General features: G+C 34.7%; 1 protein-coding gene across 1 annotated transcript in view; it reads left to right on the forward strand.

Annotated features, from left to right (window-relative positions):
* USP34 (ubiquitin specific peptidase 34) overlaps positions 1-23,651 on the forward strand; it is a 237,202-nt gene that overhangs the window by 181,518 nt on the left and 32,033 nt on the right. The window contains 17 exon segments of the mRNA XM_040623443.1: positions 39-95; positions 187-264; positions 654-748; positions 3,783-3,955; positions 6,200-6,353; positions 7,414-7,492; positions 9,759-9,812; positions 9,927-10,022; positions 13,765-13,829; positions 13,925-14,000; positions 14,089-14,136; positions 14,251-14,316; positions 16,644-16,724; positions 18,396-18,481; positions 19,072-19,240; positions 19,338-19,412; positions 20,970-21,121. Of these exon segments, the coding sequence (XP_040479377.1) occupies positions 39-95; positions 187-264; positions 654-748; positions 3,783-3,955; positions 6,200-6,353; positions 7,414-7,492; positions 9,759-9,812; positions 9,927-10,022; positions 13,765-13,829; positions 13,925-14,000; positions 14,089-14,136; positions 14,251-14,316; positions 16,644-16,724; positions 18,396-18,481; positions 19,072-19,240; positions 19,338-19,412; positions 20,970-21,121 (1,604 nt within the window).

A 23,651-nucleotide genomic window follows, 5' to 3' on the forward strand; every position in this document is an offset into this window, starting at 1 on the left:
GCCCAATTTTAATTACTCTCTTTTGTTTGTTTTTAAAGAAAAATACCGTCAAAAGTTTGTTTGGAGGTGTAATTACAAACAATGTTGTGTCCTTGGTAGGTATTGCACCTGTTCTTTACTTTTTTGAAATCTTAATGTATATTTTAGCCTAAATAAATTACTAATATTTGAGTGTTTATTGACCAGGATTGTGAACACGTTAGTCAGACTGCTGAAGAGTTTTATACTGTGAGGTGCCAAGTGGCTGATATGAAGAACATTTATGTAAGTAACATTTTACATATTGTTAGACTTTTTCTGCTTTTAATTTAATTACTTGTGTATAGCAGGTTTATGTTTGTCATCTTGATAGAAAATTAACTTTCATGTTTTTATTTTCTTCTTCCTGTGCAGATCAAATAAGAATTATAGGTAGACCACAAAGCTCATTTTTTTTCCCCAAAGTTGAAATAGTTTGAAAATATTTTTGAAAAATTTAGTAAGATTCATGAAACATCTATTCAATTTGAGGGAAAAATTTTTTTTGCTAAAATTTAGAATCTTTTAATAAAAAAGTTTGCTTTCCTCTGTGCATTCTGCCCTTGGGCGGAATTTTATAATTTTGCATACTGTAAACAATAATATGGAACTTTAAAATTTGATTTAATACACAGGAATCTCTTGATGAAGTTACTATTAAAGATACTTTAGAAGGTGACAACATGTATACTTGTTCTCATTGTGGGAAGAAAGTACGAGCTGAAAAAAGGTATGCTTTTTAAAATGTAATGTTTATCGTTTGGATACATCATCAAATGAAAGTAAAACACAAATGATAAATTCATGTTAAACTTTTATGAAAATTATGTGATTAAGGTTAAGGTCAGCTGCTTGGAGCTTGCTTTTTTTTTTTTTTTTTTTTTTAGATTTTATTTTAAGTGGTGGGGGGCAGAGGCAGAGGGGGAGAGAGAGAATCTCAGGCAAACTCCACACTAAGCACAGAGCCTCATGTGAGGTTTGATCCCACAGCCATGAGATCATGACCTGAGCCAAAATGAAGAGTCAGATGCTTACTGACTGAACATGCAGGCCCCCAAGCTTATTCTTATACAGCAGCTTTTCATTCAGTTATTCAATTGAATATTCAGTCATTCAATTATTATACTTTGAAGCATCCTTAAATTTTTCCAAGTTTTTGTGTCCTTTTAAATATTTACCAAGGTCTGATTGCTTTAGCCTTTGGTGTTTACTCAGTGAATCATGATAAAGAGTCTACTCATGAACTAAAGAGATCCTCTGATTCTCTGAAGCGAGAGGTTTTTTTTTTAAGACCCAAATAAAATGGCCTATTTAGGATGGAGTAATTGGGTAAAGAGGTTTCAATTCTACAAGTGAATATTGAATGACAAGTAGAAATTGGATTGAGGGAGCATTATATGCAGTTAGTTATTAGGAGCAAAGGCAGAGAAATAGAAATGCCTTGTATGTGCAAGAAGCCTGGGATTCGGCTAGTTTGCCTCAAGTAGAGGATTTGCATCGACCAGTAATAGAAGATATGATTGGTATACAATGACATAAAACGATTAACATCTAGGTTTTGGGATTATTTGCATAATTAGTTGGTACCATTTGAACTTGTGTCTGAGAAAGAACATAACTGTTGTAAAGGACTGACTATGAGACCTAAGCCAACCTAAAAGTGCAGAGAAAAAAGTGACAGAATTGAAGCTAGGAAAGAAAGAAAATCATGATAGGATGGTAACCTGGAAACTGGGGAAGAGAATCTCCTGAAGAAGGTATTCAATTGACATAGTCCACAAAAAAGAGGGGGGAAATGACAGCTGAGTAAAAAGCACTGGGTTTTGCAGAAAGTTAGTTTAGTGGTTTGTTTTTTCAGGTTGTAGCGATAGAAGCCGGGCTGTCAGGGTACATAGCATCAAGTATAGATCATTAATTTTACAAGTTTAAAAAAACTTGTTTAAAAAAACAAGGAAAATGGAGTCTAGAAAGAGTTTGGGGATCAAACAGGACTTTTCTAGATAGATCTGAGCATGTTTGAAGGCAGAAAATGAAAAGCCATCTGTTAAAATTGCTTAATAGAAGATTTTTCCAGAGAAATCTGCACTGATAGGAATGGTACTCTTTTTCTTATTCTCCAGATGTCAGGTTGGTTGCAAGAGAGAAAAGTTGTACAATAGAGATACTTAAAGCATAGCTGTGCAGGCAGTTACAGGAGGAAGACAGGCCCATCCAATGAGAATTGGGATAGGGTATGAGTTAAGACTTAAACAAAATGGAGTCAGTCAAAAGTTTGTTACTGTGGAGGGGTATAATGAGGAATCAATAAAAGATAATTGATAGGCTGAGGCATTTTCTTTTGAGAATGTCTTTTTAGTTGGAATAAATAAGCTTACTGAAAATACCTATCATTCTTGATAACTTTCTGCTTTTTGAAACATTCCCTTCTTTTGGTTCATACGGTTTTGCTGTTTTTCTGAAATACTGTCTCCTCTTTTAGGCAAAGTGGCACTCAGTCCTTTTACACTCTTGCCATACTTTTGAATGTTTGTGATAACATAGTAAGTGGTCAACAGAAATGGGCTAAGGATCATCTTTTGCTCTATCTTCAAACCTGTTTTTCTTAGTTTATTCATTCTTTTCCTGAATAATTTTGTCTGCTACCATAACATCACTCTCTATTGACATGCTTATGATTCTTAATTCATCTTACCTAATTCAGAATGTTGTGCTGTGTTCTCCCAGCTGTGACTTGTGTGTCTCATAGATTCAGTAAGTCTGTAACATAACTTTTATCTCTTTTAGTTCTGTTATGTCATTTATCCTGAGTCTTGCATGGTTCCACAGTCCACCACAGTCCTTTAGTTACTCTTAGCTCTCAGGATGCAGTTTATACTCTGACATTGCACAGAAGGCCATTCATCATTTGACTCGTTTATATTTCTATAACATCATCTTTTGCCAGTCTCCCAAATAATCAGTAATGATGGATTTTTAGACTTATTTCCTGTTTATGAAATCATTCCCCTACCTTCCTTGTCTTCCTAAATTCCTAATTTTTTTCTTAAACTAAGCTCTTAATTTAAACAGAATCTTTTTAGAATCTTAAGTTCAATGAAGAATTATTCCCCAAAGTGCGTATTTTTCATGAATCCAAGCTTTTATATATTTTTTTGTTTAAACTGACATTTTGGGTTGTTTTAATTTGAACTAGCAATATTTGTTAAACCATAAGACTTAGGTAACTTGCTGCTGCTGCTGCTATTGTTGCAATATCAAGAGACGTAGGAATTTCCAAATTAGGGATTAAGCTCAGACAGTCTAAGTAACTTGCTGAGGATCATAAATCTAGTAAATGATACAGTCAAACTTTGCATTTCTAATTTATAAAAATAAATAGTTCAATTTCTGTTATTTAAGATGGAAAAGAAAATTCTGAACCGAAGACATTACTCCTTACCTTTGAAGTTCAGTGTGACGCCTTTTTTTTGTTTCCATAGCACCTTTACATATCTTCTTCGTGAAATTTACCACAGTATGCTTAATTTTTTTTCTTACTTAGGCACAGGAAAACCCTTTTACAATGGAAAAAGGCATGTAAGAGGGGAATATAGGTATAAATATATTTAATAGGAGCATGATTTAAAATACTGTTTATTATTTACTGAGTTGAATACTGAAATACATGTAGAGTAAATGTAAGTGTTACCAGCTAAAGTACTTTTGGAAGAGATTTTTAAGTTTTCTTTTTACTTTTTTTCTTTTTTTTTCCTTCTGTCTTTCAGGGCGTGTTTTAAGAAATTGCCTCGCATTCTGAGTTTTAATACTATGAGGTATACATTTAATATGGTAACAATGATGAAAGAGAAAGTGAACACACACTTTTCCTTCCCATTACGTTTGGATATGACGCCCTATACAGAAGATTTTCTAATGGGAAAGAGTGATAGGAAAGAAGGTAACTTTTTATCTCTTTTTCCTACCTATGTTTATTGTAAGTCTCTGTAACAAGACAGTCATAACTATAAAGTTGTAACCAACTACACATTTAATAGAATGAAATTGAATTTTAGAAAGGGGATTGTATTTAAATACAGTATGGCATGTTCAGTTAATTCGTCAGTAGATATTTGGCATTTATTAGAACTACATTCTAGGCACTCTGCTAGGCATTACAGACATGGCAATGAACAAGATACATATGGTTCCTTATCTCATGGAACTTAAGTCTAGGAGGCAAGTCTTATTAAGAAATTATAAACAGAATGTGTCATTAGGATGGTGAGTGTATCTCAAATCTAGGGGTATTAGGGAGGGCTTTTATAAAGATAAGAATGAAGCAGAACTTGAGTAAGGACTAGATTGAGAGGAATGGCTAATGTTTTTAGGTGGGTAGGAAGTGGGGGTGGAGTTGATGAGATGGGCAAAAGGCAATGGCCACGTCATTTTGTTTGTAGGCCATGTTAATGATTGTGAATTGTGAGCAAAAAAAGCAGAACAGGTCTAACTCTTGCCTTTCCATTTTTTAGTTGGAGAAGTTCTGTTTTACATAATAGGGTTCTAGCAATGTTTTCTTTATATAAGAAGTTCTCTTGATTAAAATTTTTAAGGTTTGAATAAGCCACTGTATTTTAAGATTTGGGAAAGAGAACTGCATTTGAATCTTTATACTCCTTTGCTTGGCACTTAATGAGTATCCAGTAAATGTTTCACTGAATGGGAGATGAGAAATGTAAACGGTGAGCATGGGCTATTCTTTTTAAGAGAAGAACGTACTCTTTCTTTGAAAAGAGGAGAGAAGATGGTGACTATTGCTATAGAGGAATAGAGTTAAGGGGGGGTATTTTTACCCTTAGGAATTTTTTTAAAAGATTTTATGTATTTATTTGACAGAGAGCGAGCACAAGCAAGGGGAGCAGCAGAGGGAGAGGGAGAAGCAGATTCCCTGCTGAGCAGGGAGCCTTACTCAGGGCTTGATTCCAGGACCCTGGGAGTCATGACCTGAGCAGAAAGCAGATGCTAAATGGACTGAGGCACCCAGGCACCCCCTACCCTTAGAATTTGAGTGTGTTTAGAGGTTGCATCAAATGAGCCAGTAGAAGATGATAACTTTGAAAATATAGGCAAAGTTAAGAAGTAGGCAGTGTATATACACCCTACTTTTTAGAACTCTTTTCAAACCATTTATATAATTATAGCAAAACTGGCCAGTTATTGTGCTTTCTGGTATTTTTCATGATGCTTCCTTGTGTAGAAGTAGCAGAAGTTTATGCCAAGATGGAGGATTTTTTTAGGCCATAAGTGATGCATTCAGAGTCAGATCCTAGCACATCCATACTTCTCAGTGACTATTAAGACACAGTCAGCCATTTCCTTGTCTCCTCAGTTGTCACTTTCCAGTTTAGACTGTGCACTCAAGTTAACCTAATCTGCTTTTACTTGTTTCTGATTATACTTTTTCCTTTGTATATGATGCTGGGTATACAGAGCATAAGTCTAAGTCATAAATCTCAAACTTATTAGATCATTCTGTAGTTTTTCCTTAATATCTTTTATACCTTTCAAGTTTAAATCTTTGGGGACAGGAAGGATGTCTCTTAATTGTTTCTGTCTCCTAGTACAGAATGTTTTCTATTAACTAATAAACAATTGCAAGCATGCTACCTTTTTCTTAACCTGAGATTAAAGGTCATGAGTATCTTAATGCCTTTCCAGATCTTGTGTTTGCTTGCTCCTAATAAGATAAACTTGAATGAATCGAGCCCCCCACATCAGGCTCCTCTGCTGGGAGCCTGCTTCTTCCTCTCCTACACCCCCTGCTTGTGTTCCCTCTCTCGCTGGCTGTCTCTCTCTCTGTCAAACAAATAAATAAAATCTTAAAAAAAAAAAAGATAAACTTGAATGAACAATATTGTACTATCTATTTCAAAAGTAATAAGATTAAACAAAAAGCATATTTTATATTTATATATTGACGTTGTCCCTACTTACAATTGTTTTTCCAAATGATTTGTATAAGTGTTCCTTAAATTGTAGGCTGTGGATGGGGAATGACTAACAAATAGAGTTGTTTTGTACCTATTATATAATGTATCTGTGCCTATTTCTGTATATAAAATATATTATGTAAAGTGAGGTAAAGTGATTCAAAGATGTTACTGTGCAGTTTTCAACATTATTACTATTATGTAAATCATTTCAGGTTTTAAGGAAGTCGGTGATCATTCAAAAGACACAGAAAGCTATGAGTATGACTTAATAGGAGTGACTGTTCACACAGGAACAGCAGATGGTGGGCACTATTATAGCTTCATCAGAGATATAGTCAATCCACATGCTTATAAAAACAACAAATGGTGAGTTTTAAGTATTTTATTCTTGGGATTTAAAAGAATTTTTTCTGTTTTTAAAGTATAAACTTATGATTGTTTTTGCTTCAGATATGTTTTCTGATTTTATTTTTCTAAAAACTTTCTATAAAATTAGGAAAGGGGACAGACAATTTTTAATGAAAACAACTTTCAGAGGACAGTAGGAATCGATTGTTCTTAACCTTCTTTTGAGAATTTGATGAATGTTCTCCCAAGAAAAATGAACACACAAGGTTTTGCACACAACTTTAGATTCATAGACAATATTGTACCTTCCAAATCTTTTCTATCTCTGTTCACTCATTCAAGAGCTGTTTACTGAATGTCTCCTATAGGGTGGTTACAGGGTCCATATATAAGGCAATTTGAAGTTACCTCCATGCTCTACTCTCCACCTTACTTTTCCCCTTCCAACCCGCACATTCTATTTATCACCTTTTATCAAGGTAGTGGATGGAAGTCATTAAATCAGTGCTTAAGAGCTGTTTTTTGGTCTTCAGATGTTATTAGGTAGAGTCTCATGTATAGAGGCTATGTATCTATGGTAGGCATTGTTCTAAATGTTAGGGATATTGCTTTGGACAAAATGTACATTGGTAAATTGATCAGTTAGCAGAATAGTTTTGTTGAACTCTTTAAGCCAGTGGTATCTTACCTTGTTTGTCTATTTGAATATAAATAATTCCATAAATATATTTTGAGTCTTTTTTGATCATAAATTTTGAAATGGCATTTTTATCTTTGGAAGTTCTCCCATCTCTTAATCTTTTCTGTCCATGCAAACTTTTTCTTTGTTTTATGAATTCTTCTGTTACTCCTAGTTTATAAATGGATTTATCAGATTTTAGGGCAGTTATAATTTGTAAAATTATATTCCCAATTTCTAGTAGGTTAGTGTTATCAAAAAATAAGAACTTTGAATTTATTTACCTCTTTTTAAAAATAATTTGATCAGGTTTTGTAGTTTTTTTCAGTATGTATTTTTATAATAGGCATAATACTCAGTATGTATATACTTGATCAAACACTATATGCTCTGTTTTAGGTATCTTTTTAATGATGCTGAGGTAAAACCTTTTGATTCTGCTCAACTGGCCTCTGAATGTTTTGGTGGAGAGATGACAGTAAGTTTTATTCAGAAGTTATAAATGGTTTGTGGCTTTCCAAGTGCTGTGTGGTATCATAAAATCCAATAGCAAAACCACTTAACTTTCTTTTAATTTGCTGTGATTAAATCTAAAATTTATTCAGTTGTTATTTATTAGAAGTCTAGGGGGCGCCTGGGTGGCTCAGTCATTAAGCATCTGCCTTCGGCTCAGGGCGTGATCCCGGCGTTCTGGGATCCAGCCCCACATCAGGCTCCTCCGCTGGGAGCCTGCTTCTTCCTCTCCCACTCCCCCTGCTTGTGTTCCCTCTCTCGCTGGCTCTCTCTATCTCTGTCAAACAAATAAAATCTTTGAAAAAAAAAAAAAAAAGTCTAGTCTGTTCGGCATATATGCCAGACACTGGGAAGATTTTTTTTTTTTTTTTTAAGATTTTATTTATTTATTCGACAGGAAGGACCCCGGGAAATATTTTTTAAATTACAATTTCTGCCTTCAAATGATAAAGAAGATTAAGACTTAAAATTGAAAAATAGTAGTATAGGACCTTGAGAGCTTGTTTGGAGGTTCTAGCAGGGGAGCGCAGCTACTCGTATACCCTTGACCGAAGAACGGTCCTCTAGCGGGGAAGGTCGTCCTCTTCGACCAAGCGCGCAGCTTCGGGAGGGACGCACATGGAGCGGTGAGGGAGGAAGGGGACACCCGCCTAGCCAGCAGCCAGATCAGCCGAATCAACCTTGGCAATCAATGGGGTGACAGATGTCGCAGCCAGATCGCCCTCACATCCTGAAAAATAGTAGTATAGGAATTGAATTGCATTGCCATGAAACATGATGGAAGAAATTGTCCACTTGAATGCTTTGAGATTCGAGCAAAAAGAAATTACTCTTTTTTGATTTGATATGAAAAATCTTTGTCAAGGAAATTAGCTGGAGCTAAATTTCAAAGAATTATTCTTTCAGTGCTTTTTTTATAACAGCAGCAGCAACCTGGTTATTACTATTGATAGGATACACAAAGAATATCTCACCTGTTACATAATTGGCCCTAAGACATGAAAAAAGACAATTAGGTTGGAGTAGTAGTATTATAATATAATAACATAATTATAATAATTGTATTTCATAGGCATTTTATCCAAGTACCAATGTTCTGAAAACAGTTTTAAAATACTGTTTTGATTCTAAGTCAAGCATTAACTAGTCCTTTCCATATCACAGACAAGTTATTTTTCACTTGCATAGCCATGTCTGTTGTGAAATCACTGTTCTCATTGTGGATTTTAATGAAGGACTTCCTTATTGTTCTTTGGTACTCTTATGTGCTGCTTTGAATAGAAAAGAAGTAGGCAAAATCACTAACACTTCAGAAATGGGTAGAAGAAGGAAGTAATAAGTTACTGATGCCATGATTAAACCTGTTGCATCTCTAGATGTTACTCCTGGGATATTTCCTCCAAAAAAAATAAAAAGGAAATAAACTTTGCAAAGCTCTTTCTTAAAAGGTAGTTCTTACATTGCAAGTACGTTTTATTATGCTTGATATGTTTCATGGTTAAGTATCTTTAAAAATATTTTGAAACTTGTTGTCAGTTACAGTTGACCCTTGAACAATGTGGGAGTTAAATATGCCAGGCCCCCACACAGTAAAAAATTCGAGTGTAATTTTTGTCTGTTGATCAGAAGCCTTATTGATAACATGAACACTCAGTCAATACATATTTTGTATGTTACACTTATTATATACTGTATTCTTATAATATTCTTACAATAAAGTAGACAAAAGAAAATGTTAATAAGACAATCATAAGGAGAGGCACCTCAGTGGCTCAGTCGATTGGGTATCTGACTCTTGATTTTGGCTCAGGTGATCTCAGGATTGAGATCGGGACCTACGTCGTCGGGCTCTGCTGCTTGAGATTCTCTCCCTCACCTTCTCCCTCTGCCTCTCCCCATCACTTGGGCTCTCTCTCTCTAAAATAAATAAATAATTGTCTTTTAAAATCATAAGGAAAATACATTTACAGTACACTATTGTATTTATTGGGGGAAAAAAATCTGCCGTTAAGTGAAGCTTTGTAGTTCAAACCTGTGTTATTCAAGGGTCAACAATACTCTTAGGCAAGAACTTCTGTCAAGGATTTTTAATGAATGTAATACTATTTGAAAATTACTTACAAAGTTATTATAAAGAATAAGCTAGCTGTTTATGAAATATTTTATATATAAATACAACTGAAATAAATATATTTTTTAAAGAAGAAAAACTTTTGTTTTTTTTTAAACAGACCAAGACCTATGATTCTGTTACAGATAAATTTATGGATTTCTCCTTTGAAAAGGTAATCATTTTTTCATATATAACTTACATTGTTTTCTTTCTTCCATGTTACCTAATTTTATAGTTATACTTCGTCAAAATGAAAATATACCTCTTTTTTCTTTGCCTCTTAAAGACACACAGTGCATATATGCTGTTTTACAAACGCATGGAACCAGAGGAAGAAAATGGCAAAGAATTCAAATTTGATGTTTCGTCAGAGTTACTAGAGGTATAAGTTAATTTAACTTTAACAGTTTAAAAGCATGTTAAGTATTAATGCAAGTAATAGAACTACACGAGCAGGCTATGGCAGTGTTAGGATTTATAATCCTGGGTAGACCGTAACACTATTTATAAATAGTTATGGTAATATTGACATAGGACAGGTGCATGTTAAGTGAGTAGAAGATAATTATTAGTAACATTAAAGAAAAATAAGTAAAATGGTTGATGGAATTGGAGCAAGCTCATTACGTAAATTGTATGTATGGTAATGTTCTTGGATTGGGGGTGATAGAAGTTCCTTCTTTGCTTCATGTTACATAGAAATGTACCATGTATTTGAAATGCATTTAAAATACATATTAAACATTTCAAAATCTATCTTGTTTATAGTAATTAGGCTTTCTTTGTTTCATTATATAATAAATGATAATGTTACTTTAATGTCTTAAGAGCTATAAAATGTATTCACAACTCAGTGTGTGTTGTATCAGTGTTACAAATCTGCTAAAATGTAAATCTTCAGAAAGGTATACCTGATAAAAATTTACTCTTCCATCTAGACAATTCAGCTTTTACTATCTAATTGATTGATTGTTATTTGCACTGTTGTGGTTGAGTCTTAAACCGGGGATTTTGATCCCCTTTGTAACAAATACTCTTAACTGGTATCTTGACTCCCCAGAATGTTACTGATAAAAATCCAAGAATATGATCATCTTTTAAATCCTTGAATTGGATTTACCAGCAAAATTAGGTGTTCACTAGATTTCTTGTTCTAAATAAGGACCCAACAGTGTTTAATGACAAGCCAGCTCACTTGTGAAGTAAAATGAAATATTAAATAAAACTTTAATGATGTATATTCTTTACATTAGTGGTTCTGAAACTTGCTATTTTCAGCATTCTTTTATATTCTTAAAAAGTATCGAGAACATTAGAGTTTTTAAAATATATTTTAATATGGTTATATCAGTATTTACCATATTAGAAATTAAAACAGATTTTTAAAATTTGTATTAATTTATTTAAAAATAACAAAATTAAGCCCATGACATGCTAATATAAATACCATTTTATGAAAAAAAATTTTTGGAACAAAACCATTCAGTGAGAAAAGTGGCCCTGTTTTATAAAAATGTTTGTAAGTCTTTTTAATATCTGATTTAGTAGACGACAGCTGGAGTCTTATACTAGCTTTTTGCATTTGCTCTGGTGTGATTTCATTCATCATTTAGCCTCTGGAAAACTCCATTGTATGCTTAGGAGAGAATGAGAGTAAAAAAGGGCAAATAGCCTCATCATACTACTAAGGAAATGGTTTTGATCTTATATATACCCTAAAATGGTCATAGGTATCCCCCACAGGTTTCTGAACCATTCTTTGAAAACCAGTGATTTATATTGTGACAGAAGGGAATCCGGACATTTGTTCTACTACAACAAGAAAAACAAATTGAACTACATTAGAATATTCTTTTTTCTTTAAAGATTTTATTTATTTGTCAGAGAAGGAGAGAGCGTACAAGCAGGGGGAGCAGCAGGCAGAGGGAGAAGCAGGCTCCCCACTGAACAAGGAGCCTGATGTGGGACTTGATCCCAGGACCCTGGGATCATGTATGACCTGACCTGAAGGCAGATGCTTAACCAACTGAGCCACCCAGGCGTCTCTAAGATATTCTTGATTGCAAACCTAAACCAACAGGTTTTTTCCTATCATTGTTTTAGCTTATTAATTGAAAAATAAATTTGCCTGAATATACGTTTTACTAAAAATATTCAAGTATGATAATACTGTTACTTAATACTAACATAGATTTTAGGTATAAACTGGAATCTGGTCCTTTAGATTTATACGTTTAAAATATAGCTAGTAGCAGACTTTCCCAAAGAGTAAATAGGGTATTTAGAACCATAAAATTATTTTTAAAAGATTTTATTTATTGATTGATTTTAGAGAGGTGGGGGCAGATGGAGAGGGAGAGAGAATCGCAAGCAGGCTCCCCACTGACTGTGGGGCCCCACTCAGGGCTTGAGCTCCAGACCCTAAAATCGTGACCCGAGCAGAAATCAACAGTTGGACGTTTAACCAACAGAGCCACGCATGTGTCCCAGAACCATAAAATTTATTAAGTAAACACACATTATAAATTGTAATGACTGTTATGGATAAAATGCTCAGAAAGGGTAGTTGATTGGAATTTCTGGGGAAAGTGATTAGGAAATACTTCAGATTAAACTTAAACTGAGACTTGAAAGTTAGCGAAGACTTAATCATGTGAGGAATACTCCAGGCAAAGAGATTATTATGTACAAATTCCCTTAGGAAAGACATTGCGTATTGGCATGTTTTAGAAGCTGAAAGATGAACTCTGAGGCTGTGATGATTAATAAGTGCAAGGAAATGTGGCCCAAGATGAAGTTGAAGAGGTGTGTAGAAAATATCTGGAGTGCAGTAATGTCATACTTATACACACCCACATGGCTCCACATATGTTGTATTGATAAAATGTAAAAAGGATCATCAAAAACCAAGATGAATATTTCTGTAGGACAGAAACGGAACAGAAATAAAAGCAATGAGTCTGGATTACCAGGCTTTAGGACCAAATCAGAAAATGGTGGCTGAGGGTTCTTGAGAGGTAAAGGGGATAAAAATTAGGACACAGAATCTAGAGCTGAGCTCATGGCTAAGAAGTAAGAAGCTTGGAATGGGGCTTCATTGCTATGAGAAAACACGATGGGTGAAGGCTCTCAAACCTTTCTTGAGGCTACAGCTTTCTAGAAGGCAGTGTGCATAGAAATGCTAGAGGACCAAGAACTCTGAAGCAGTCTATTCAGTGACTAGGTCTGTACCAGTGTGGAGCAGGAGCCCCAAAACATGATTATAAGACCTGGCGCCGGACTGGAGTAGTGGGCTGGGAGGCAAGGAGAGGTAGTTGAAAATCTTTAGGAGGAATAAACACAGGCAGAAATATCAATAATCAGAACATAAATTTGTTCCAGATAAAAATCATTTTATGGAAAGAACACTTAACTTAGAGCATGTTCAGCGTTCAGAGAGCTAAAAGAACACAAAACCTGAAGTCAGCAGAGCAGTTGTATAAGGTTCATGTTAGAAATAATCATTGTTCATAACTGTTACAGAATAAACAAGGAGGGGCGCCTGGGTGGTTCAGTCGGTTAAGCGTCTGGTCATGATCCTGAGCGTTCAGCTCAGTGATCCATGAGCATTTAGCTCAGGTCATGATCCTGGAGTTCCAGGATCAAGCCCCACATCAGGCTCCCTCTCTCACTCTCTCTCTCTCAAGTAAATAAAATCTTGAAAAGAAAAAGAATAAACAAGGAAATCACCTGATTTAGGTCTGCCAATCTGAATTGTTTTTATTTTGCCAGGTTTTGAACATAAACCTTTCTCATAACCTGTTTTTATCAAAATGGAACACGACATAATTTTATTCATTTATATATTTGCTCTTTAGACAGATGGGATTTCAGAGTTCTTTCAAAATCTTTATAATTGTATTTTTAAAGAACTGTGATTGTTTGAGGTAGCCAGATACATAATGATAAATTGGAGCAGGCTTAGTAACTATTTTCATATCCCACATACCTGGAAAGCCTGTATTTTTTGGTTTTCTTGTTTCTTTTAGAGCAAATCTTTTTTTGTCTTTAAAAAAAATACTGGTAAAATGGTAATGAAGCAAATGCTTTCTGATATCTAATGTTACCATTTTCTTTTTCTTCAGTGGATTTGGCATGATAACATGCAGTTTCTTCAAGACAAAAACATTTTTGAACATACATATTTTGGGTAAGTTTGGTAGACTTAGTGGTATATTTTTTGTTACACATTTAAAACAAATCTTATTCTGTAAGAAATGTAACTTAACTATTTTTTAATTCTAGGTTTATGTGGCAGTTATGTAGTTGTATTCCCAGTACATTACCAGATCCTAAAGCTGTGTCCCTAATGACGGCAAAGGTAATATATAAGCTTTAGATAGTTTTTTTTTCAAAATTGACTACTTTAAAATAATTAAAAATTTTTTTTGTTTAATGTTTTCTTCCAGTTAAGTACCTCCTTTGTCCTAGAGACGTTTATACATTCAAAAGAAAAGGTATGTGTTTTGTTTTGTAAATTTTTGTGTCATTTATTAGACAGCTTTTGGTTTTCTTTATCTTTAGCTCCAGTCCACGCCTTAAATGACTTATTTTTTTTCTTTTTTTTTTAGCCCACAATGCTTCAGTGGATTGAACTGTTGACCAAACAATTTAATAATAGTCAAGCAGCTTGTGAGGTGAGGTGAAATAATTCAACAAATAATGCAAAGCTTAAGATGCACTTTTTTGTTTTATTTTCTTTTATTCTTAGATGCTATGGCAAAATTATTGTATTATAAATCATAGGGATCCCAGTGTAAGTTGTTCCTCAAGTTACTTAACAGCTGAGAAGGTTATAATTTATGTCCTATCCAACACTGATGAGATAATTGATTTTTAAGTTATTTAAAAATCCTTGTGTGCCTCCCCCCAGTCTATCAGAAGGAAAAATATAGAAAGTTCAAAAGACTGTATCAGATATTTCTTAACTAATTTTGAATATTATCAGAAAATATGTGAAAATAGATATCTTCCTTGCTCCTCCAAGATAGAAATGCGTATATCCTAGTATATCAGTTTACATCCAGTTTTATATTATGTTCTAATACATCCCTATAATAATATATCCCTAAGGATAATCTGCTCACAGGTAATGATCACTTAACCCTATTGCCACCTTAATATCATTTTATCATTTTTTGGTTAGCTTCCAAAGTGTGGTATAAACCTAAGAATGCAAGTCTTAAACAGAGATGGGAGATAACATGCTGTGCAGTAGATGAAATTAGTTGAAGATTTTGTGCTCGCTCGCTCTCTCTCTTTCTAACAAATAAATAAAATCTTTAAAAAAAAAGTTCTCTGATTATGCCTTGGAGCAGTGGAATTAGAGAATCTGCTTATTGTAGATTTCAAAGAGAAGGCTATAATTTTTTAAAACTTTGTCGTGAACATTTCAAAACAAGCATAAAAGTAAGAAGATAAGGAACTTTCAGATACCTATCACCCAATTTCAACAAATAACATTGTTTTGTTTTAATCTGTGGTTATCCCCTATTCCTGTATCAGCTGTAGTATCTTAAAGCAAACCCAGATAGCGTATCACATATCCATAAATAGAGTATGTATCTCTAATAAATGAGAACTTTAAAAATATATATATGTATAAACATGATTTCATTCGCTCCCTGTACAGTTAGAAGTGGTTCCTTAACAACATCAGTATTCATTTTGTGTTCACTTTTCTGTAATTATTTAAAAAATATTTTTTTCAGTTGTCTTCTTTGAGTTAGTATTCAAACAAGGACCACATTTTGTTTTTGTCTTTATTGTAAATCAACTTTCATCTGTGACAGTTACTTTTTTCCTCTCTTTGCTACTTTGTTATTTGATCTGCAGAATTCTCCACTTGATTGCTTTGACTGATTATATCCTCCTGGTGTTAGTTAACAAGTTCCTCTGTTCCCCCCCCTTGTGATTTTTTTTAAAGCTGTTTGATAGATCCAGAATATTGATTAGATCATCATTTGTTTTTTGTTTGTTGCCACTTCAGTTTTTTTGGTTTTTTTTTTAACTAAGGATCTCCAGAACTCTCTCAAGGACTTAAAATTCTCTACAGTTATCAGTAGTTGTGTATATGCACACACACAGTAAAATTCAACATAGGAGTTAAATATGTGATTAAGAGATATCTTGAAATCAGTAGGAAATTGTTCTAGCATAAAGAAGGGTGTTTTGGAGAGCACCTGTGTGGCTCAGTGGGTTAAGCACCAGGGTTGTGAGAGAGAGCCCTGTGTTGGGCTCTGCTGTGGGTGTGGAAGCTGCTTAAGATTCTCTCTCTCTCTCCCACTGTTCTCTTTCTTAAAAAAACAAAAACAAAAAACGGGGAGAGGTGGTGAGGGTTTTTTTGTTATCAAGAGAGCATAATTTCTTTTTAAACAGAAAATAAATCATACTCAGATTATATATTAATAGGAACAAAACATTCTGCAATGTGGTGTCTGTGAGGACTAAGAGGAAAATAGTATTCCACTTTATTATGTTAAGGAGTGCAGGTTGCTATCAGGCAGGTTTACACTGTGATGTAAAGGGCATTCATGGAATTCTGTAACGAGATGACCCTGATTATGACTTTAGGCATTTTAGAGTTTCAGACCTTTTTTTTTTTTTTTTTTTTTAAGATTTATTTATTACTTTAGAGAGAGAATGTGTGTGTGAGCAGGGGGAGGGACAGAGGGAAAAAGAGAGAATCTCAAGCAGACTCCCCATTGAGCATGGAGCCCAGCTCGGAGCTCTATCCCATCTACCCTGAGATCATGACCTGAGCCAAAAGCAAGAGTTGGATGCTTAACCAACTGAGCCACCCAGGTGCCTCTAGAATTTTAGACTTTCTAACAATGGAAGAATCTGTTTTGGTGAGAATTTAAAATAACTGAAACATAGACTAGAAATAAAGTCCTTGTGTGATTTTTTTTTTTTAATCCAACAAGTATTTATTGAAGGTTAATATCACACTATTTTTTTACAGTGGTTTTTGGACCGTATGGCTGATGATGACTGGTGGCCAATGCAGATACTAATTAAGTGCCCTAATCAAATTGTGAGACAGGTAAGAAAAAATTTATTTGAAAAAGAAGTGGCTTTCAAGTTAATAATTCTAAATTTGCCTGTGAAAATATTTTAACCCAGCATTCAAGGTAGTTTTGAAAAGATCGACCTCTTACCGTAAGAATCATTTTGCTATCATTTTACCAGCTTCTTTTAGCAAATCAACTATCTTTCCAACCAAGTGACTAAAATTGTTAACATTTCCTGGTTATAGGAGGATAGCTGTAAGTGCCTGTTCTCTCATATCCCTGTTATCTCTGCTTTATGGGTTGTACTGATTCTTTTTCAGAATCTTAGATAGTCTAACTATAGTAGGATACTGTAATGTCCTTGAAAGTTAAATGCAGTATATAACATTTCTGTGAAAGATTCTGAACTGTCACATGAATCAATTTGTTTTCCTTAAATCACTGGAAAAATTAAAGAAGAAAAATGTAAATTATGATACAGAACCAATATTTTAATCTGAAAAGACCACTTTTCCGTTATTACCAAGATATAACCCTTATACCATATAATTCATCAGAACCATACAGTGTAAAATTTAGTGGTTTTTAGTATATCCCCAAACTGTGCAACCATTGTCTAATTTTAATAACACTAAGAGAAGTTCCATACCTATTAACAGTAACTCCCCATTTTATCCTGTCTCTTCTTTCCGGCCACTACTGGCAGCCACTAACCTACTTTTTGTTTCTGTGGATTTGCCTATTTGATGATAAATGGAGGGGTGGCTGGATGGCTCAGTCGGTTAAGCGTCTGCCTTCACTCAGGTCATGATCCCAGGGTCCTGGAATCAAGCCCCACATCAAGCTCCCTGCTCAGAGGGGAGTCTACTTGTCACTCTCCCTCTGCCCCTTCCTCCAACTCAGGCTTTTCTCTTGCATGCTCTCTCCCTCTCAAAAAATTAAATCTTTTACAAAAATAATAAATGGAGTCACGCAGTGTGTGATCTTTTGTGATTGGCTTCTTTGAGCAGTATTTTCATGGTTATGTTGTAGTGTGTATCTGTTCTTCCTTTTTATTGCTAAAAAATTTCATTGGATATAGCAAATATTGTTTATCCATTCAGCAGTTGAACATTTGGGATGTTTTCACCTTTTGGCTATTTTGAATAATGCTGCTATGAACATTAGGGCACAAATACTTTTGTGGGCATATGTTTTCAGTTCTTTTGGTTATCTACCTAAGAGTAGAAGTCCTGAGTCATATAGTCACTCTAAGTTTAACATTTTAGGAACACCAAACTGTTTTTCATGGCGTCTCCACCAGTTTACATCCCCACCAGCAATTTATGAGGGTTCCTATTTTCACTGCATCTTCTTTAGCATTTGTTACTGTCTTTTTGATTTTAGCTATCCTAATGAATGTGAAGTAGTATGTCATTGTGGTTTTGGTTTGCATTTCGTTAATAATTAATCATGGTGACCATCTTTTCATTTGCTTACTGGCCATTTGTATATCTTATTTAGAGAATCCCCAACCCTTTTTAATCCATGTTTCTTTTGGTTAAACTTAAATCCTATTTCCTTCACCTAGTCATTGACTTTTGGCAAAAGATAATCTGTGGGGAAAATAGAAATGGGTGGCAGAGAATTTTGAAACGTTAATTTTTCAGTATCTTTGTTACCTTTGTTCAGGCTCTTAGGTTGTTAAAACTTTTCATTTATAGATGTTTCAGCGTTTGTGTATTCATGTGATTCAGAGACTCAGACCTGTGCATGCTCATCTTTATCTACAGCCCGGAATGGAAGATGGGTAAGAAGTAACTTTTGATCATTTTAAGCTTTTTAATGAGCTGCCTAGAGTATTTTAACTACCCACATTGAAATATTTAGTTTCAGGGCACCTGGGTGGCTCAGTTGGTTAAGGAGCTGCCTTCCGCTCAGGTCATGATCCCAGAGTCCTGGGAATGAGCCCTGCATCAGGCTCCCTGTTCAGCGGGGAGTCTGCTTCTCCCTCTCCCTCTGCCCCTCCTGCCCCGCTCATGCTCTCTCTCAAATAAATAATTAAAATCTTTAAAAGAAAGAAAGAAAAGAAAGAAAGAAAAATATTTAGGTTCGTTTATTTAAAAATCTATAGTAATACAAGTCAAGAAAACAGTATTATTTTATTTGTAATTAAGTGCATCTTCAAAATCCTCTACAGATAACTTCATGACTTAGTCTTTTTGTTTGGATTGATTTAGCCAGACACCATAATTAGAATCACCTACTCACACTATTGCAGTAGGTATTCACTATTACAAAGAAGAAAGAGATAAATTTAGGTTTTTAAAAATATTTCTTCCAGAATATTTATCCCCAGACTTTATACTGTCTCTAAGATGTATTAAATTGTGTCTTCAGGTCAGATGATATGGATGCCTCAGTAGAAGATATTGGTGGTCGTTCATGTGTCACTCGATTTGTGAGAACTCTGTTATTAATTATGGAACATGGTGTAAAACCTCACAGTAAACATCTTACAGAGTATTTTGCCTTCCTTTATGAATTTGCCAAAATGGGTGAAGAAGAGGTAAGGCTGTATCTTGTTTATTTCTGGGATTATGTACCTATTTTCAGTATTTAAAACAATTATTTTATATTTTCAAAATCAATGTTTTTATTTTTAGAGCCAGTTTTTGCTTTCATTACAAGCCATATCTACAATGGTACATTTTTACATGGGAACCAAAGGGCCTGAAAATGTGAGTACAGTTCTCTCTCATATTGGGGATGTAGGGGGCCATGTTTTCAAGTTTGTATCATGCAAGGTTGTTAGATATTAGAATGCTTTAAAGACCCTTCTAGCCCTGACATTAGATAATTTTAAGAGTTTGAGTTTGGTTGGTATTTTTAACGGGTATAGCAAGAGAAGAAATAATGAAATGATAAATTTCATGGCAAGGCCCTGAAACAAAGCAAATACATTTAGGCAGAATGGCCACCACCTACTTTGGGGTCATATCGATAGCATGTTGTTTCAGTGAACATTTTTGTTGGCCATATTTTTAAGCCCTTGCTATTGAGTTTGTCGGAGTATTCCAAAAATTGAAGTAGCTTGGTCTGTTCATAATATTAAAGCATGACATGAACTTTGTGTTGTCTATAATGGCCACGTTGGCTTATGCTCTATTTATACTATCTTCTTTAACCGCATTGCAACCCTAAGATGTAAGTACTATTGTTACCTCCATTTTACAGATCAGAAACTTAAGGCATAAAGAAGTTAACTTGTTTTAGATCACAGTGAGTTGGGCTTTAATCTTTGGTCAGATTCCTGAGCTAAACTGTTAACCATTATACTGTAATGTTTCTCAGAATATGGACTTTTACTGTCTAATTCCTGCCTATATGGCTCCCTGTTTAGATAGTGTTTCTTTTGCTTTGTTAAATCATAAAATCATTTCACTCTCTTGAATTTCAACGCAATAGAAGTCTTTGGAAGACTTGCTATTTGGATTATCTGAACACTGCAAATAAGGATTCTTTAATTTGTGTAACTGGCATTTTTATTAAGTAGGAAATACTGTTTTATCATACTCATATAAAATTTGATCCTGATTTATCTTACAAAGGGCTTGCCTGTAAGAAAAAAGAAATTATTAAAAGATATATCTGTGGGGGCGCCTGGGTGGCTCAGTGGGTTAAGCATCTTCCTTTGGCCCAGATCATGATCTCAGGGTCCTGGGATCGAGTCCTTCATCGGGCTTCCTGCTCTGCAGGGAGCCTGCTTCTCCCTCTGCCTGCCACTCCCCCTGTTGTGAGCTCGCTGTCTCGCTCTCTCTCTCTCTCAAATGGATAAATAAAACCTTTAAAAAAAAAAAAATGTGGGGCGCCTGGGTGGCGCAGTCGTTAAGTATCTGCCTTCGGCTCAGGGCGTGATCCCGGCGTTCTGGGATCGAGCCCCACATCAGGCTCCTCCACTAGGAGCCTGCTTCTTCCTCTCACACTCCCCCTGCTGTGTTCCCTCTCTCACTGGCTGTCTCTGTCAAATAAATAAATAAAATCTTTAAAAAAAAAAATGTAAGTGAGGTATAAATAGTTACAGTATTGAAAATCATTGTTCTTTACAGTTCCGCCTGCTGTCTAAAATTATCCTGAATGTTGTTTAAACTCGTAAAAGTCAGGGTTAGGCCTTTGAGTGGTTCTTCATGATGCATGCTCCTGCCACCATCTACCCTGGGTAGTTCTATGAAACAGTCAAGTTATTTTCTCTCAAGGTAATTCAATTTTAATGTATTAGTTTTAACATTTTGTTCTAGCCTCAAGTTGAAGTGTTGTCAGAGGAAGAGGGGGAAGAAGAAGAGGAGGAAGAAGATATTCTTTCTCTGGCAGAAGAAAAATACAGGCCGGCTGCCCTGGAAAAAATGATAGCTTTAGTTGCTCTGTTGGTTGAACAGTCTCGCTCAGAAAGGTGAAATGTTTCAACATTCAAAATGGTTAAAGCATGTTTGATTTTACTCCTTTTACCTAATTGTTTTACCACTAACTTCTGTTACATTAATTCCTTTTAAATTATACCACTATTCATCAACTCTTGTGGCATAAGTATTTCAGTCCTTTGTATCAGATGACTTTGTACCTCTGAGTCATGTTAGAAATATACGTTGAAGAAATATACAGTAAAATATTTAGCAAAATTATATGTGCATTCATCCTTTAACCTGGCAACACTACTTCCAGAAATCTGTTCCCCAAACACAGAAAGTTGTATGTGCAAGGATATTTATTGAAGCATTTAGTTAATAATAGTAAAATACTGAATATTGAAGAAGAAGGGATTAGTTGAAAAAAAACAGGCATCCAGTCAATAGAATACTCTATTGCTGAAAAAAAGAAGTGTGGAATGTATTTGTACTACCATGGAGAGAAATTTAAGATAAATATTACCAAGTAAAAAAAGCAAGGTGGATAAAAGTGTGTATAGTATAGTACCTTTTGAGGAACGGGAAGCTGTGGCGGGGGCAGGGTTCAGGGGACAGAGATTAAGAGCATGTATACCCAATTTTCATTATTCCTCATTATGGATCACTGTTTGCAAATTTGCTTACTTGCTGGGATTTTTTGCAGTCCCAAAATTAGTATTCATGGCTCTTTTGCAATCACTTGTGGACTGCAGTTGTCCATGTGCAGAGTGGCAAAGAATTTGAGTTACCTGACTCCTTCCTTCCTTCCCAGCCAAGGTCAAACAGGGTGACTATGACTTCTTGTTTCACTTCTCATATTGTAAACAAATGTCCTTTTCATGGTTTATGCCATGTTTTTCACATTCGTGCTTTTTCTGGTGACTTAGTGTTTAAAATTGCCCCCAAGTATAGTGCTGCTAAGTGCTATCTAGAGTTCCTAAGATCAAGAAGGCCATAATGTGCCTTAACAAGAAAATGCACGTTAGAAAAGCTTCTTTCAGGTATGAGTTAATGGTATTATTTGCTCTGACTTCAGTTTTAATGAATGAACAATATATATTAAATAAGGTATCTTTAAACATAAACACACACAAAACAAGGTAACCTATTGATTGGTTGAAGAAAATGTGACCAGAGGCTCACAAGTACCTAACCCTGTATTTTTCTTACTAGCAATGATTCAGTAATCACTAATTCGGTGTTTGCGGCATTTTATAGAACATAAGTACTACAAATAGCAGGAATTTACTGTATTTATAAAATTGAAAACTAAATCAAAAACTTAAAAAGGTTTCCTGTGGTTGGGGGAGGGAAAAGCAGATTGCTGGAAAGGACAGGAATGAAAGGTTGAGTTTGAATATACATTGTTTTTGTTTTTTTAGATTTAACTTGTAATCATGTAAATGTTTTATATAATGATAAGTAAATTAATAAAATGGAATCCCTAAAAATCAAAAGCAGACTGAAGTAAATGAATTATATATTGACCTGGTGGCATAGCACCTGGAAAGGAATTCACTAAAATGACTTTAGAACACATTAATTTAACTGTAAATTCCTAGTTGTATATGAAGGACAAAAAGAATTGTAAAATTACCCTAAACTGTTCTAAGTATATTGTTCATAGTGTAATTGTGATTGTTATCCTGAAGCTAGCATATAACCTAGAACAAAGCAAATAAGTAACTGTTAATGTCATTAGAAACCAAGATTTTCAGCAAAAGACAGAAGGAATACAAATATAAAATTGTAGGTTTCTTATGTAAGTTTTTAAAACTAAATTTGAATTTGAAAATACCAGTAGAGTCTATGGTGTATTTTGTCTTAAACAAAAAATGTTCTCTATACTTCTATTTTCTGAAAAGGCTTAGAAATCCTGCCCAACTCAGAATTAGTGAGCACCACTGGCATCTAGATTGTAGTCCCTAGATATCATTTCTTATGGAAGAAAATCAGGGTTCCTTGAAAAAATGGCCAATTCCAGGTCTTGGGCAAGAAATGAATGGGAAGCCTAGAACATTTTGTCATTTTGGAAAGCAGATTCTATTAAAGACTACTGAGATTATGTTAAAAGGGCAAGAACCAATTTATGGATATTCCTACTGGTCGTAGATTGGACAACCTGAGCATCAGTAGTAGAATAACTACAAGCGGACTAAAATACATCACAGATACTTTAAATCCATGAGTTTGTAATGGTGCCTAAAAACAAACAAACAAACAAACAAACTACTTACTGGTAACCTTTGGAGTATATTAGGAAACCAAATCATAATTTTGGAAACTTACTAATAAGAGAATGATATCAAGTGTTCATCTTCCCAGCAAGCATTATACTTCATGGCAACCAAATGGTAAATGAGAGAAAGCTCGCCGACTTGGAGGTGTTTGAGCTAATGAACGAGCAAGTAATGCTGAAATTAGAATATTTGTATTTTGTACCCCAAATGAAGTAATGGATCTAGGAGATGATCATCATTGACTGAAAATAGTACAAAAAGACAACCTTTCATTGTGTGCCTCCTGAAGAAAGTCGAT

The sequence above is a fragment of the Ursus maritimus genome, unplaced genomic scaffold (genome assembly GCF_017311325.1).
Source record: "Ursus maritimus isolate PB19 unplaced genomic scaffold, ASM1731132v1 scaffold_6, whole genome shotgun sequence".
NCBI lineage: Eukaryota > Metazoa > Chordata > Mammalia > Carnivora > Ursidae > Ursus > Ursus maritimus.